The sequence below is a fragment of the Clupea harengus genome, chromosome 5, assembly GCF_900700415.2.
Source record: "Clupea harengus chromosome 5, Ch_v2.0.2, whole genome shotgun sequence".
NCBI classification, from domain to species: domain Eukaryota; kingdom Metazoa; phylum Chordata; class Actinopteri; order Clupeiformes; family Clupeidae; genus Clupea; species Clupea harengus.
The window spans coordinates 16,522,145-16,537,144 of record NC_045156.1 but is presented as its reverse complement, the minus strand read 5'-3'; the positions used below and the strand labels follow the sequence as shown (position 1 = coordinate 16,537,144).

The window sequence follows — 15,000 nt, the reverse complement described above, 5'->3', positions numbered from 1 at the left end:
CCGTGCCCCTTCCCTGGGTGGCCATGCCTGGGGGGGTGCTGCTGTGGCTGGTCGGTGTGGTCTGTCTGCAGACTCTCGGGGTGTCGGCACTGGACTCGTGCCCGTCTGCGGCCCCCAGCCCCATCGACTTCTCCGTGCCCTACCCCATGCCCTTCTACCGCGCCCAGGGCCCCATCCAGAACATCGTGCCCAACCTGCAGTTCGAGGAGGTGTACGTGGCGTCCCAGAACCTGATCGTGGCGGTGAACCGCAGCCTGGCGCCACTCTGGGCGCTGCGCACGGGGCCGGTGGGCGGGGCCGAGTGCCAGGTGTGTGACCTGTGTGCGCTGGCTGACCCCGCCCTCCCCGAGAACACGGACAACCAGGTGCTGCTGCTGGACTCCTTCCTGATGTACCTGTACTCCTGCGGCAGCTCCCAGTACGGCGTCTGCTACTTCCACCAGCTGCACGGCGGCGGCCGCCCCCCCCAGCCCTCGCGCTGCCTGTTCCGCCGGGAGGCCAACTCCCCGGCCTTCTGCCCCGACTGCATCGCCAGCCCGCTGGGCACGCGCGTGGCCATGGTGGAGGAGGGCCAGACCGTCTACTTCTTCGTGGCGGCGACGGTGAACGACAGCGTGACGCAGCGCTACGGCAGGAAGTCCCTCTCGGTGCGCCGGCCGCTGTCCACGGAGGACGGCTTCCACGCGGACGTGCGCGGCCTGACGGTGCTGCCGGAGCTGCGTCAGAGCTACTCCGTCAGCTACATGTACAGCTTCCACACGCAGGAGTTTGTGTACTTCGTGTCGGTGCAGCGCGAGAGCCCCGAGATGGAGACCTCGCCGTTCCAGACGCGCCTCGGACGCCTGCCGCGCCACGAGTGGGAGACGCGGCGCTACCGCGAGGTGGTGCTGGAGTGCCGCTTCGAGCCCAAGAGGAGGAGGAGGAGGAGGGGGAGGAGCGGGGAGGTGTTCAAGGACGTGGTGTATAACGTGGTGCAGGCGGCACACTTCGGCAAGGCGGGCCGGGAGCTGGCGGAGGAGCTGGGCACGGAGGAGAAAGACGACATCCTGTACGGCGTGTTCGCGGTGACGGACGACAGCGGCGTGCCCGACCAGGACTCGGCCCTCTGCGCCTTCCCCATGGACTCCGTCAACAAGGCCATCGAGGACGGTGTGGAGCTCTGCTGCAAGTCAGGACCGGAGCAGCTCTCCAGGGGCCTCTGCCACTACCAGCCCTGCGAGAGCTGTCCTCACGAGGTGAGACAAACACACACACACACACACACACACACACACACACCACAGCTCTCCAGGGGCCTCTGCCACTACCAGCCCTGCGAGAGCTGTCCTCACGAGGTGAGACAAACACACACACACACACACACACACACACACACACCACAGCTCTCCAGGGGCCTCTGCCACTACCAGCCCTGCGAGAGCTGTCCTCACGAGGTGAGACACACACACATACACACTGTAACGGCAGACTCGTTAAAGGTTACCGTCACATAATGAGGGACAAGACACAAGGTAGTTTAAATTCAATAATAAGAATTTATTATTACCAATATTAACAATCAACAAAATAGGGGTATGAAAAAGGTAATGTTCAATGTCGTGCATGAATGGGTGAATGAATGTATCAATTTGTTAGGTAAATGAATAAGAAAGTGAGAGCTAAAGAAATAGAAAGGGGGACAGATTTAGAAAGAAGTCAAAGCGCCCGTGTGAGAGAGAATATCAACATAGTGCCTACAAGTACCGAAAAGAAGTGCCTAGTGAGAGAGAGAGAAAGAAACCCTTTTATAGCCCCACCCTAAATACAGGTGCAGACAATAAAGCATTTAGGCTCAGGTTCGTCCTTCCCGTGCACTGGCAGGGCGAAGCCTGAAGGGGGCACAGGTGGGCGTCACAACACACACACACACACACACACACACACACACACACACACACACACACACACACACACACACACACAGCTCTCCAGGGGCCTTTGCCACTACCAGCCCTGCGAGAGCTGTCCTCACGAGGTGAGACACACACACACACACACCTGAGAGAGGTCTTTTTGTTCCTGGCCTCTGCCAGTGTGTCTGAGCGACTGAGAGAGGTCAGAGGTCAACCCTCCTGTTGTTCCTCTCTGCTCCTCTCCAGGTAGTGGTACCTCTCCACGAGCTCCTCTCTAGTTCTCTCTGCTGCTCCTCCCTTCTCCTCTTCAGCTACCATTCCTTGAGTGTCATTGGGGAGTCAGTGGAGAAAGGTGTGCTAGTGGACTCCTGAGTTTGCTATTGGACTCCTGAGTGCTCTAGTGTTCTAGTGGACTCCTGAGTGTTCTAGTGGACTCCTGAGTGTTCTAGTGGACTCCTGTGTGTTCTAGTGGACTCCTGTGTGTTCTAGTGGACTCCTGAGTGTTCTAGTGGACTCCTGTGTGTTCTAGTGGACTCCTGTGTGTTCTAGTGGACTAGTGGACTCCTGTGTGTTCTAGTGGACTAGTGGACTCCTGAGTGTTCTAGTGGACTCCTGTGTGTTCTAGTGGACTCCTGAGTGTGCTAGTGGACTCCTGTGTGTTCTAGTGGACTCCTGAGTGTTCTAGTGGACTAGTGGACTCCTGTGTGTTCTAGTGGACTAGTGGACTCCTGTGTGTTCTAGTGGACTTGTGGACTCCTGAGTGTTCTAGTGGACTCCTGTGTGTTCTAGTGGACTCCTGTGTGTTCTAGTGGACTCCTGAGTGTTCTAGTGGACTCCTGTGTGTTCTAGTGGACTAGTGGACTCCTGAGTGTTCTAGTGGACTAGTGGACTCCTGTGTGTTCTAGTGGACTCCTGTGTGTTCTAGTGGACTAGTGGACTCCTGTGTGTTCTAGTGGACTAGTGGACTCCTGAGTGTTCTAGTGGACTCCTGTGTGTTCTAGTGGACTCCTGTGTGTTCTAGTGGACTAGTGGACTCCTGTGTGTTCTAGTGGACTAGTGGACTCCTGTGTGTTCTAGTGGACTAGTGGACTCCTGTGTGTTCTAGTGGACTCCTGTGTGTTCTAGTGGACTAGTGGACTCCTGTGTGTTCTAGTGGACTACTGTGTGTTCTAGTGGACTCCTGAGTGTTCTAGTGGACTCCTGTGTGTTCTAGTGGACTAGTGGACTCCTGAGTGTGCTAGTGGACTCCTGTGTGTTCTAGTGGACTCCTGAGTGTTCTAGTGGACTAGTGGACTCCTGTGTGTTCTAGTGGACTCCTGAGTGTTCTAGTGGACTCCTGAGTGTTCTAGTGGACTAGTGGACTGAGTGGACTAGTGGACTCCTGTGTGTTCTAGTGGACTAGTGGACTCCTGTGTGTTCTAGTGGACTCCTGTGTGTTCTAGTGGACTCCTGAGTGTTCTAGTGGACTCCTGAGTGTTCTAGTGTTCTAGTGGACTCCTGTGTGTTCTAGTGGACTAGTGGACTCCTGTGTGTTCTAGTGGACTCCTGAGTGTTCTAGTGGACTCCTGTGTGTTCTAGTGGACTCCTGTGTGTTCTAGTGGACTAGTGGACTCCTGTGTGTTCTAGTGGACTCCTGTGTGTTCTAGTGGACTAGTGGACTCCTGTGTGTTCTAGTGGACTCCTGAGTGTTCTAGTGGACTCCTGTGTGTTCTAGTGGACTAGTGGACTCCTGAGTGTGCTAGTGGACTCCTGTGTGTTCTAGTGGACTCCTGTGTGTTCTAGTGGACTCCTGAGTGTTCTAGTGGACTAGTGGACTCCTGAGTGTGCTAGTGGACTCCTGTGTGTTCTAGTGGACTCCTGTGTGTTCTAGTGGACTAGTGGGACTCCTGTGTGTTCTAGTGTTCTAGTGGACTCCTGTGTGTTCTAGTGGACTAGTGGACTCCTGTGTGTTCTAGTGGACTCCTGAGTGTTCTAGTGGACTCCTGTGTGTTCTAGTGGACTAGTGGACTCCTGAGTGTTCTAGTGGACTCCTGAGTGTACTAGTGGACTCCTGTGTGTTCTAGTGGACTCCTGAATGTTCTAGTGGACTCCTGTGTGTTCTAGTGGACTCCTGTGTGTTCTAGTGGACTCCTGAGTGTTCTAGTGGACTCCTGTGTGTTCTATTGGACTCCTGAGTGTTCTAGTGGACTCCTGTGTGTTCTAGTGGACTAGTGGACTCCTGAGTGTTCTAGTAGACTAGTGGACTCCTGTGTGTTCTAGTGGACTCCTGTGTGTTCTAGTGGACTAGTGGACTCCTGTGTGTTCTAGTGGACTCCTGTGTGTTCTAGTGGACTCCTGAGTGTTCTAGTGGACTCCTGGGTGTTCTAGTGGACTCCTGAGTGTTCTAGTGGACTCCTGTGTGTTCTAGTGGACTAGTGGACTCCTGTGTGTTCTAGTGGACTCCTGAGTGTTCTAGTGGACTCCTGTGTGTTCTAGTGGACTCCTGTGTGTTCTAGTGGACTAGTGGACTCCTGTGTGTTCTAGTGGACTCCTGTGTGTTCTAGTGGACTAGTGGACTCCTGTGTGTTCTAGTGGACTCCTGAGTGTTCTAGTGGACTCCTGTGTGTTCTAGTGGACTAGTGGACTCCTGAGTGTGCTAGTGGACTCCTGTGTGTTCTAGTGGACTCCTGTGTGTTCTAGTGGACTCCTGAGTGTTCTAGTGGACTAGTGGACTCCTGAGTGTGCTAGTGGACTCCTGTGTGTTCTAGTGGACTCCTGTGTGTTCTAGTGGACTAGTGGACTCCTGTGTGTTCTAGTGTTCTAGTGGACTCCTGTGTGTTCTAGTGGACTAGTGGACTCCTGTGTGTTCTAGTGGACTCCTGAGTGTTCTAGTGGACTCCTGTGTGTTCTAGTGGACTAGTGGACTCCTGAGTGTTCTAGTGGACTCCTGAGTGTACTAGTGGACTCCTGTGTGTTCTAGTGGACTCCTGAATGTTCTAGTGGACTCCTGTGTGTTCTAGTGGACTCCTGTGTGTTCTAGTGGACTCCTGAGTGTTCTAGTGGACTCCTGTGTGTTCTATTGGACTCCTGAGTGTTCTAGTGGACTCCTGTGTGTTCTAGTGGACTAGTGGACTCCTGAGTGTTCTAGTAGACTAGTGGACTCCTGTGTGTTCTAGTGGACTCCTGTGTGTTCTAGTGGACTAGTGGACTCCTGTGTGTTCTAGTGGACTCCTGTGTGTTCTAGTGGACTCCTGAGTGTTCTAGTGGACTCCTGGGTGTTCTAGTGGACTCCTGAGTGTTCTAGTGGACTCCTGTGTGTTCTAGTGGACTAGTGGACTCCTGTGTGTTCTAGTGGACTAGTGGACTCCTGAGTGTTCTAGTGGACTCCTGTGTGTTCTATTGGACTCCTGAGTGTTCTAGTGGACTCCTGTGTGTTCTAGTGGACTCCTGAGTGTTCTAGTGGACTCCTGTGTGTTCTAGTGGACTCCTGGGTGTTCTAGTGGACTCCTGTGTGTTCTAGTGGACTGAGTGGACTAGTGGACTCCTGTGTGTTCTAGTGGACTCTATGTGCTGACTTAAAAGCCATCTGGAGTTGAATGTTTGCTTTGGTTGTTGAGTACGTCAGTGAGTCTTGAGGGAGAACCTTGGCAGCCAGTCTGAGAGGGAAATATGCAGCAGGACAGGATGCAGTCAGAGTTTATCAGGCTAATGAGCGGTCGCTCCAGCGGAGCACTTCAACATCACTATGGAAGAGTGTTTATTTGTGTTTACTGCTTCGTAGATCGAATGAATCATGTAGTATATCATATTTATATGTAGTATTAATCATATGTAGTAAGTTCAATTTAATTTTAGCATGCAAAGAAATCTCAGACAGTAATCTCAGAAGACGGGGAATATCCTTAACTAGGAAACAACTATTCTCCAGGTCTTTAGTGAGCCTGAGTGTTTTTGACTGTTTAAGAGTCAGGAATGCTGTTGTGTGTGTTACATCAGGACTGTTGTTTCTGCTTGGTATGAGAGGAGAGCAGCAGATGTCCATTCCCCGCCACGGCATGCAGTGTCTGACATGTGAATGTGTTAGAAATAGCTTCTGCTTCGGCTCTTCAAACTCTCTGTAATAACAATGTTACTGTTCCACAGGGAGAGAAGGTATTCAGGATTCCTGTCTGTCAGGTATCTGTCTGTGCCTCCTCTCTCTCGTGAGGAAGTGGAGGAGGTGTTCCTCCTGATCCTCCTGACGCTCTTCCTCCTATTGTTGTGTTTGTAGACGCCTCCCATGAGTCCCTTAAACATTTTAAATACACCCTGACTCACTCCTGTAAACATATATAACTCCTCAGCCTATAAACATAAATAACCCCTCACTCCTGTAAACATAAATAATTCCTCACCCTAACCCTGTAAACATAAATAACTCCTAACCCTGTAAACATATCCACTACCCAAACCATCATTAAAAGTTACAGAGAAATATGAACTGTACAATCTAAAAACTCTGTATTGTAACAAACAAATACGCCTGAGGTGATTTGCTAGGCGTCTGCCAGCATTATATCTACCATTAGCACCTTAGCAAGGCCAGCATTATATCTACCATTAGCACCTTAGCAAGGCCAGCATTATATCTACTATTAGCACCTTAGCAAGCTTGTTTGGTTCTGTAACCTAGTAACCACGAGCTAGGAACACCCATAAGCGGCAAGTCTCCCCCCTGTGTCGCTCGTGTGACCATGGGGTAACACCCATGGCTGCTAGGGTTAGGGTGAGGGTTATAGGGTTATACCCATGGCTGCTAGCCAGCATGCCAGCCCTTTAAGGCATTGGGGAGAGAGGTCAACTGCGTATTGAATATTTGCGCAGTGCATGATTTCACGTTGGTGTTCAATGAGATTACATGCCAAATGTTTCTGGGTCATGTGCTTGGTGGTGGTTATGTAGTAGTTTCCCATTGCATTTGGATAGGAAGATCTCAAGTCATAGCGTCCTAACTTGCCTGTTGCTTAATTTGCTTGCCTCTGTAGAATCTGTGAACGTGTGTTCAGGCGGAATTGAGGGGAATGCAGTAGAGCTCGTTTGACTCCGAGAGCATAACTGTTCTCTGAGAGCACACACTGTTTGACTCCGAGAGCATACACTGTTCTTCGAGAGCACACACTGTTTGACTCCGAGAGCATAACTGTTCTCCGAGAGCATACACTGTTTGACTCCGAGAGCATACACTGTTTGACTCCGAGAGCATACACTGTTTGACTCAGAGAGCATACACTGTTCGTACCTTAAGCTGCTCCGAAACACCCCTAGAAACAGCCTTCCCATCACCCGTGGCAACTGCAGTCACAGCATGTAACTGATCTTCAGGGGCTGTTTGGGGGTAATTAAGTGTGAAGTGTCTCTACAGGTTAGCTTTAAGGCTGCAGTGTTCTCAGTCTGTACCAGGGGGTCAGTATTAAGAGGGTTAGCTTCAGCCAGTTAGCTTCAGCCAGTTAGCATCCAAATTGACCACCGACATCTTTAAAAACGTCAGAGCACGGGTGCTCCCTTCCGGCACCATTTCTACAAAAAGCAAATTAGGCGTCACAGCACATATGACAACAGGCACTAACAAATAGTGTGTCATCTATGCAGGTTGGTGGATGTTGAAAACTGCCTGTGATGACAGTCCCAAAGCCCAGTTTACATCCGTGGCCGGCTGTTAGGGTAACATTAGGCAGGACAAAAGTAGCCTAATTAAAGTATGTTTTATATGCTCGCTGTGTAAGATTATCCAGGTAACCTTAAGGTTAAGGCGTATAAGGTTATGAGCATGTTATCCAGCAGGTCAGTGCCTCAGTAGGGGTATTAGTGTGCTTCATGGAGGTCAGTAGGGGTATTAGTGTGCTTCATGGAGGTCAGAGGTCAGTAGGGGTATTAGTGTGCTTTAGGGACCCAGTGCCTCAGCAGTGTTGTTTGTTTGTTGTTTGTTTGTGTCTGTAGAGCACAGAGAACAACGCCACCTGTAAGGATCAGCCCACTATGGTGGCCAAGCCCTACTACAGGGTGGACCTGTTCAACCGAGAGATGACCAACACCCTGCTCACCTCCCTGCTCGTCACCACGATCGAGAACAAGACCGTGGCCCACATCGGCACGTCAGACGGACGTCTCCTACAGGTACAGTACACTAACACAGCCAACTACAGGTGTACCCCAACACTAACCCAGCCAACTACAGGTACACCCCAACACTAACACAGCCAACTACAGGTACACCCCAACACTAACACAGCCAACTACAGGTACACCCCAACGCTAACCCAACCCCCTACAGGTACACCCCAACACTAACACAGCCCCCTACAGGTACACCCCAACACTAACACAGCCAACTACAGGTGTACCCCAACACTAACCCAGCCAACTACAGGTACACCCCAACACTAACTCAACCCCCTACAGGTGTACCGAACACTAACATAGCCCCCTACAGGTACACCCCAACACTAACTCAACCCCCTACAGGTGTACCGAACACTAACATAGCCAACTACAGGTACACCCCAACGCTAACCCAACCCCCTACAGGTACACCCCAACACTAACATAGCCAACTACAGGTACACCCCAACGCTAACATAGCCAACTACAGGTACACCCCAACACTAACATAGCCAACTACAGGTACACCCCAACGCTAACATAGCCAACTACAGGTACACCCCAACGCTAACCCAACCCCCTACAGGTACACCCCAACACTAACACAGCCCCCTACAGGTACACCCCAACACTAACATAGCCAACTACAGGTACACCCCAACGCTAACATAGCCAACTACAGGTACACCCCAACGCTAACCCAACCCCCTACAGGTGTACCCCAACAATAACCCAGCCAACTACAGGTGTACCCCAACACTAACCTAGACAACTACAGGTGTACCCCAACACTAACCCAGCCAACTACAGGTACACCCAAACACTAACCCAGCCAGGAATCACCCCCTACAGGTACTTACTTACTTACAGGGTCTTATTGGTGTTGGCATTAAGAGGTTGTGACCTGTGACCTGTGACCTGTGACCTCTTACCTGTGACCTGTGACCTGTGTTTGTGTTGCAGCTGGTTCTGAGGAGGTCCAGTCCTGTCATCTTTGCCAACTACTCGCTGGTGGAGAACCAACCGGTGTCCTCTACGGCGGCGGTGTACTCTGACCAATCACTGCTCTTTGTTGTGGGAGACAAGGTGAGCATCCCGGCCCTGAAAGGCTAAGTTTCCTAACCCTGACCCTGACCCTGGGCTAAGTTCCCTAACCCTGACCCTGGGCTAAGTTCCCTAACCCTGACCCTGGGCTAAGTTCCCTAACCCTGACCCTGACCCTGGGCTAAGTTCCCTAACCCTAACCCTGGGCTAAGTTCCCGTTTTAACATACCTAAACCTGTAAACCTGTTTTCAGAAGTGTACTCTACTGTCAGATTCAGTGTCCTAAACATTATAAGTTATAAGTCCATGTAGTGTATGTGGAAAGGGTTGATTACGTACTGAATTTCACAGTGTCATAAAAATTTGGCACGCCCACTTTGTGTCTGCTCACATCTTCTGGATCAGTAACCAGAGTTCGAATATTCACATCATTCCAGAATATTTCAGAGCATTCTACTCCTGTATGTTCTTCTCAAACTCTGCCTCTCTTTTACTCCTCACATCACTTAACCCTTTCTCCCTCCCTCTCTCCCTCTCTCTCTCTCTCTCTCTCCCTCTCTCTCTCCCTCTCTCTCTCTCTCCTCCCCCTCTCCTCTCTGCCCCCCCTCTCCTCTCTGCCCCCCCCTCCCTGCTGCAGATGGTGCAGGTGCCTCAGCGCGGGCCTGGCTGTGGGCACTTCCTGACGTGTGCCATGTGCCTGATGGCTCCCAGCTTCATGGGCTGCGGCTGGTGCTCAGGGCGCTGCTCGTGGGAGATGGAGTGCCACGCCCGCTGGAGGAACGAGTCCTGCCCGCCTGGCATCACTGAGGTAGGGCTGAGCGGAGCGAACGCTTGTGCTTTATGCCACCTGAACAGGTACCTCTGGGAGTGTGTCACAGGGTCAGGTGACTCTGGGAGTGTGTCACAGGGTCAGGTGACGCCCCTCTGGGAGTGTGTCACAGGGTCAGGTGAGGCCCCTCTGGGAGTGTGTCACAGGGTCAGGTGAGGCCCCTCTGGGAGTGTGTCACAGGGTCAGGTGAGGCCCCTCTGGGATGTGTCACAGGGTCAGGTGACTCTGGGAGTGTGTCACAGGGTCAGGTGACATCCTCTGGGACTGTTATGGACAGTGTTGGGGAGTTGTGAACTACATGTCATTAAACTTGTAGTTTAACTACAGTTTGCAGTAGTTTGCTGGTAGTTCAACTATATTCATATTTGCACAGTGATTCAAGTACTTAAATTACTTTTTTGCCATTTTTGTGTAGTTAACTACTGAAACTACAAACAATTTCTCGATGGTGTGAAGGTGTATGCATACATGGTGACAGGAAGGGCCTAGTTTGGGCATACAGGAAGGGCCTAGTTTGGGCCGACAGGAAGGGCCTAGTTTGGGGCCTAGTTTGGGCATCCTAGTTTATGCAGAAAAAAGAGCAACTTATTTGAGATTTCGCAATCAGAAGACGAGAGGCCAAACACGTGTCAGGTGACCTCCCATACAAAACCAAAACATTAACATCATTGGACGGGAGCGCTCAGGTGACCTCCCATTTAAAACCACAACATTAACATCATTGGAGACCCTGACCCTTTCTGTTCAGTTTTTCCCTAAGACAGCGCCCCCTGATGGCCAGACTGAACTGACGCTGTGTGGGTGGGGCTTCCAGTCGCCCTCCCGCCCTGCCATCAGTGCCAGAACACACGAGGTTCGTCTGGGGGAGACGCCGTGCCACGTGCAGCCCAAAGAGAGCAACAGCACACGGTGAGACCAGCAGCGAACACACAGACACCTGGAGAGAGAGCAGCATCACACACAGGGTATATTAGCCCAAATTGTCAAACAGGGTAATTGCCAAGATAGTGCAAATTCAGAGTAATCTAAGTACAATCTAACTAGCACAGCAGTACAAATACACAAACACAGTCCTTAAAGCTCTCTAGCTTTCTCTGAAGTAATTAAGACTGAAGTAAGCATACCTTCTGTCCAGTGAAAGAGGCACCCCCAGATTCTGATTACACAAAGGCAGCTGATTGCTGTAGGTATATTAGCCCAAAGAGAGCAGCATCACACACAGGGTATATTAGCCCAAAGAGAGCAGCATCACACATATACCCTTATTAAATGTGGAAGAAAGTCTTATGTGTGTGTGTGTGTGTGTGTGTGTGTGTGTGTGTGTGTTTCTCAGCCTGGTGTGTAAGATCCGGTCTGGCCTAACAGAGCTCTTCAGGCCGGTAACCGTGACAGTTCGGGTGGACGAGGAGAAGGCAGAGGGAAGCTACTTCATCAACGGCACCACAGAGATGCCTGGATTCACCTTCGTGGTAAAGACTCACCTGGTCACGCCCCACACACACACACACTCTCACACACACACACACACACACACACACACACACACACTCACACACACCTGGGTGGTAAAGACTCACCTGGTCACGCCCCACACACACACTTACACACACACACACACACTCACACACACTCACACACACACACACACACTCACACACACACCTGGGTGGTAAAGACTCAAAGGTTCTTCAGCTGTTGCAGTCCTTGCCTGTGTTTGTTGCTGAGTGGGCAAGAGTCACATGACCTCGCCATGACCTCGCCATGACCTCGATGTGACCCCCAGACCCCTGACATCACAGCGGTCCATCCTGACTACGGGCCAGTGGACGGGGGGACACGCATCACCGTGACCGGCCCTCACCTGGACGCCGGCAAGACCAGAAGGGTCACTTTGGATGGAGAGGCCTGCCCAGTGGAGAGGTGTGTGTGTGTATAGGTTTGTGTGTGTTTATGTGTGTGTGTGTTTGTTTATATGTGGGGCGTTTAGTCGTTTAGTAATCAGAAGGTTGCTAGTTCGATTCCCTGTCGAAGCGTCCTTGAGCAAGACACTGAACCCCTAATTGCTCCTGATGTGTGCCATCAGTGTAAATGTAAAATGTGTATACATTGTAAGTCGCACATATGTAAGTCGCTTTGGATAAAAACATCTGCTAACTGACTAAATGTAAATGTAAATATGTGTGGTGTGTGTGTGTGTGTGTGTGTGTATAGGTTTGTGTGTGTTTATGTGTGTAGTGTGTGTGTGTTTGTTTATATGTGTGGTGTGTGTGTGTGTGTGTGTGTGTGTGTATAGGTTTGTGTGTGTTTATGTGTGTGGTGTGTTTGTGTTTGTTTATGTGTGTGGTGTGTGTGTGTGTGTGTCTGTGTGTGTATGCCTGAGAGTGTGTGTGTGTGTGTATGTTTAAGTAGTGCGTGTGTGTATGACCCTCTGTCCCTCTATTTCTCTCCCTCCCACATTCAGTGTTTTTGCAGTTGGAGAGAACGTGTCGTCGATTGTGTGTGTTTCTCAGCCGGTCAGCGAGGTGAAGGACGTGGTTCTGCGTGTGTACATCGATAAGTCACACGTCCAGACTACCAAGATCTTTCGCTACAAGGAGACTCCCCACATCACTGATGTCCGTCCTGACTGCAGCTTTGATCGGTAAGACTGGATTAGACTTAGACTGGGTTAGAGTTAGACTGGGTTAGAGTTAGACTTTGATCGGTAAGACTGGGTGGGGGTTAGGGTGGAGAAATGGTGTCTGGGGCTGGGTTAGGGTGGGGGTTAGGGTGGAGCAATGGTGTCTGGGGCTGGGTTAGGGTTGGTGCAGCTCTCTCTCTATACAGCTCTGGTTAAAACATCACAGAAAGGGAAGCCTTAGGTCATATGAAGGGGAGGAAGTTCAGCATTCATTTATCTGCAGCTGTACTCCATGTTGGTGTTGTGACGTGATGTTCATGTTCATGGTTGTGTCTGTCCATCTGTAGTGGATCCAGAATCACTATTGAAGGAAGGAATCTGGACTCAGTGTACCGCACCATCATCCACTTCAAGCCCAACGAGATTCACTTGAAGCCCGTTTCCATAGTAAGACCTCAATCTCCTGCCTCACCTGAAGCCCTGTTTCCATAGTAGCACTGCAATCAAACTCCAAAGTCCTTTTTTTATAGTAACACCTCAATCAGGTACACCACTTGAGGTCAGTTTCCATAGTAACCGCTCAATCATCTACCTTACTTGAAGCCCGTTTCCATGGTAACACCTCAAACAGCTACATTCCATAAAGCCTGTTTCCTCAGTAACGACTCAATCACCTCCTTCACCCCAAGCGTGTTGTTCCATAGTTCCTAGGGTTAGACCCCAGATTAAGAACACGTAGGGCTACACCTATTCAAAGACCCCCCTCCCCCCTTAGAATGAACACACAATATTGGTTCAGCTGTTCTCCATATTGGTTTTGTGATGTTCATGTTCATGTTTGATGGTGCACCCCACAATATTTACTAGTATAAGTTTCACACAATATTTCAGGCCTTTTTGGAAATGTACCAACTTGCAAACACAATAAAATTCTACATCCTGTCTCCCCCCCCCCCCACTTAACACAGCACAACAAATGCACACCTTTGTGGTATAGCATCATTTAATCAATGACAACTACACCAATTATGAGCAACTAGATGAGGAGATGCTAATTAGAATGGCAAAAACGTAATACTGAGTAATCTTATTAATATGAGTGAAGTACACTGCAATATTAAGAAAGCTGTGTAGGTATGATTCATTACTGAGCTATTTAGTTTGAACTGTTATTTTCACACAAGGTGTGTGTGTCGCCTCAGGAGTGCAGGGTGGAGTGTGTGATGTGAGGTGTGTGTGTCCTCAGGAGTGCAGGTTGGAGTGTGTGATGTGATGTGTGTGTGTGTGTGTGTGTGTGTGTGTGTGTCTCCTCAGGAGTGCAGGGTGGAGTGTGTGATGTGAGGTGTGTGTGTGTGTGTGTGTGTGTCCTCAGGAGTGCAGGGTGGAGTGTGTGATGTGAGGTGTGTGTGTGTGTCTCCTCAGGAGTGCAGGGTGGAGTGTGTGATGTGAGGTGTGTGTGTGTGTGTGATGTGATGTGAGGTGTGTGTGTGTGTCCTCAGGAGTGCAGGGTGGAGTGTGTGATGTGAGGTGTGTGTGTGTGTGTGTGTCTCCTCAGGAGTGCAGGGTGGAGTGTGTGATGTGAGGTGTGTGTGTCTCCTCAGGAGTGCAGGGTGGAGTGTGTGATGTGTGTGTGTGTCTCCTCAGGAGTGTCTAGGCAAGGCGCGGCCGTCCCAGATGGAGTGTACCACGCCGGCGTTCCCGCGCGATGAGTCGGAGCGGGGCGAGCTGTCCTTCGACATGGACGGGGCCCGCGACCTCTGGAGGGGCGAGTTCTACTACCACCCCTACGGAAGCCCCATCCCGTTCGAGACGGAGGGGCACATCCTGCGCCTCTACCCCGGCTTTGACGAGGTCTCCCTGCACGTGAGTCCCTGCAGCCTCTTGAGGGCGGGGACATCATGCCAGGGGTGGTGTTAGTATGTTAGGGGTGGAGTTAGTATGTCAGGGGTGGAGTTAGTATGTTAGGGGGTGGGGTTAGTATGTCAGGGGTGGAGTTAGTATGTTAGGGGGTGGGGTTAGTATGTTAGGGGTGGAGTTAGTATGTTAGGGGTGGGGTCAACATGTCAGGGGTGGAGTTAGTCACCTCATGAGGCTCCACTGATGTTTGTTGTTTATGTGTTTTCTGAACAGCACCTTTGTCTCATGTTTGTTGTTTATGTGTTTTCTGAACAGCACCTTTGTCTCATGTTTGTTGTTTATGTGTTTTCTGAACAGCACCTTTGTCTCATGTTTGTTGTTTATTTGTTTACTGAACAGCACCTTTGTCTCATGTTTGTTGTTTATGTGTTTACTGAACAGCACCAAAAGCTCAACCAGGTGAATTCCTGCATGACTATCACCATGACGGTCGGGGGAGTCGATTGTGGTGCCAAAGTTCTGGACAACGAGATCACCTGCCGCATCCCAAAGAACCTGACTATTCCCAGTGAAGGCCTGCCTGTGAAGGTGAGAGAGGAGAATCACACACACACACACACACACACACACACACACACACA

General features: G+C 50.7%; 1 protein-coding gene across 1 annotated transcript in view; it reads left to right on the top strand.

The window, feature by feature from the left end:
* Positions 1 to 15,000, top strand: part of mst1rb (macrophage stimulating 1 receptor b) — a 31,109-nt gene that overhangs the window by 4,919 nt on the left and 11,190 nt on the right. The window contains exons 2-12 of the mRNA XM_031567873.2: positions 1 to 1,235; positions 7,848 to 8,024; positions 8,973 to 9,095; positions 9,691 to 9,861; positions 10,631 to 10,791; positions 11,216 to 11,351; positions 11,666 to 11,802; positions 12,344 to 12,523; positions 12,850 to 12,949; positions 14,147 to 14,365; positions 14,801 to 14,947. The exon at positions 1 to 1,235 is cut by the window's left edge and continues 147 nt beyond it. Coding sequence (XP_031423733.1) covers positions 24 to 1,235; positions 7,848 to 8,024; positions 8,973 to 9,095; positions 9,691 to 9,861; positions 10,631 to 10,791; positions 11,216 to 11,351; positions 11,666 to 11,802; positions 12,344 to 12,523; positions 12,850 to 12,949; positions 14,147 to 14,365; positions 14,801 to 14,947 — 2,763 coding nt within the window. The 5' untranslated portion in view covers positions 1 to 23. The remainder of the gene's footprint in view (positions 1,236 to 7,847; positions 8,025 to 8,972; positions 9,096 to 9,690; positions 9,862 to 10,630; positions 10,792 to 11,215; positions 11,352 to 11,665; positions 11,803 to 12,343; positions 12,524 to 12,849; positions 12,950 to 14,146; positions 14,366 to 14,800; positions 14,948 to 15,000) is intronic.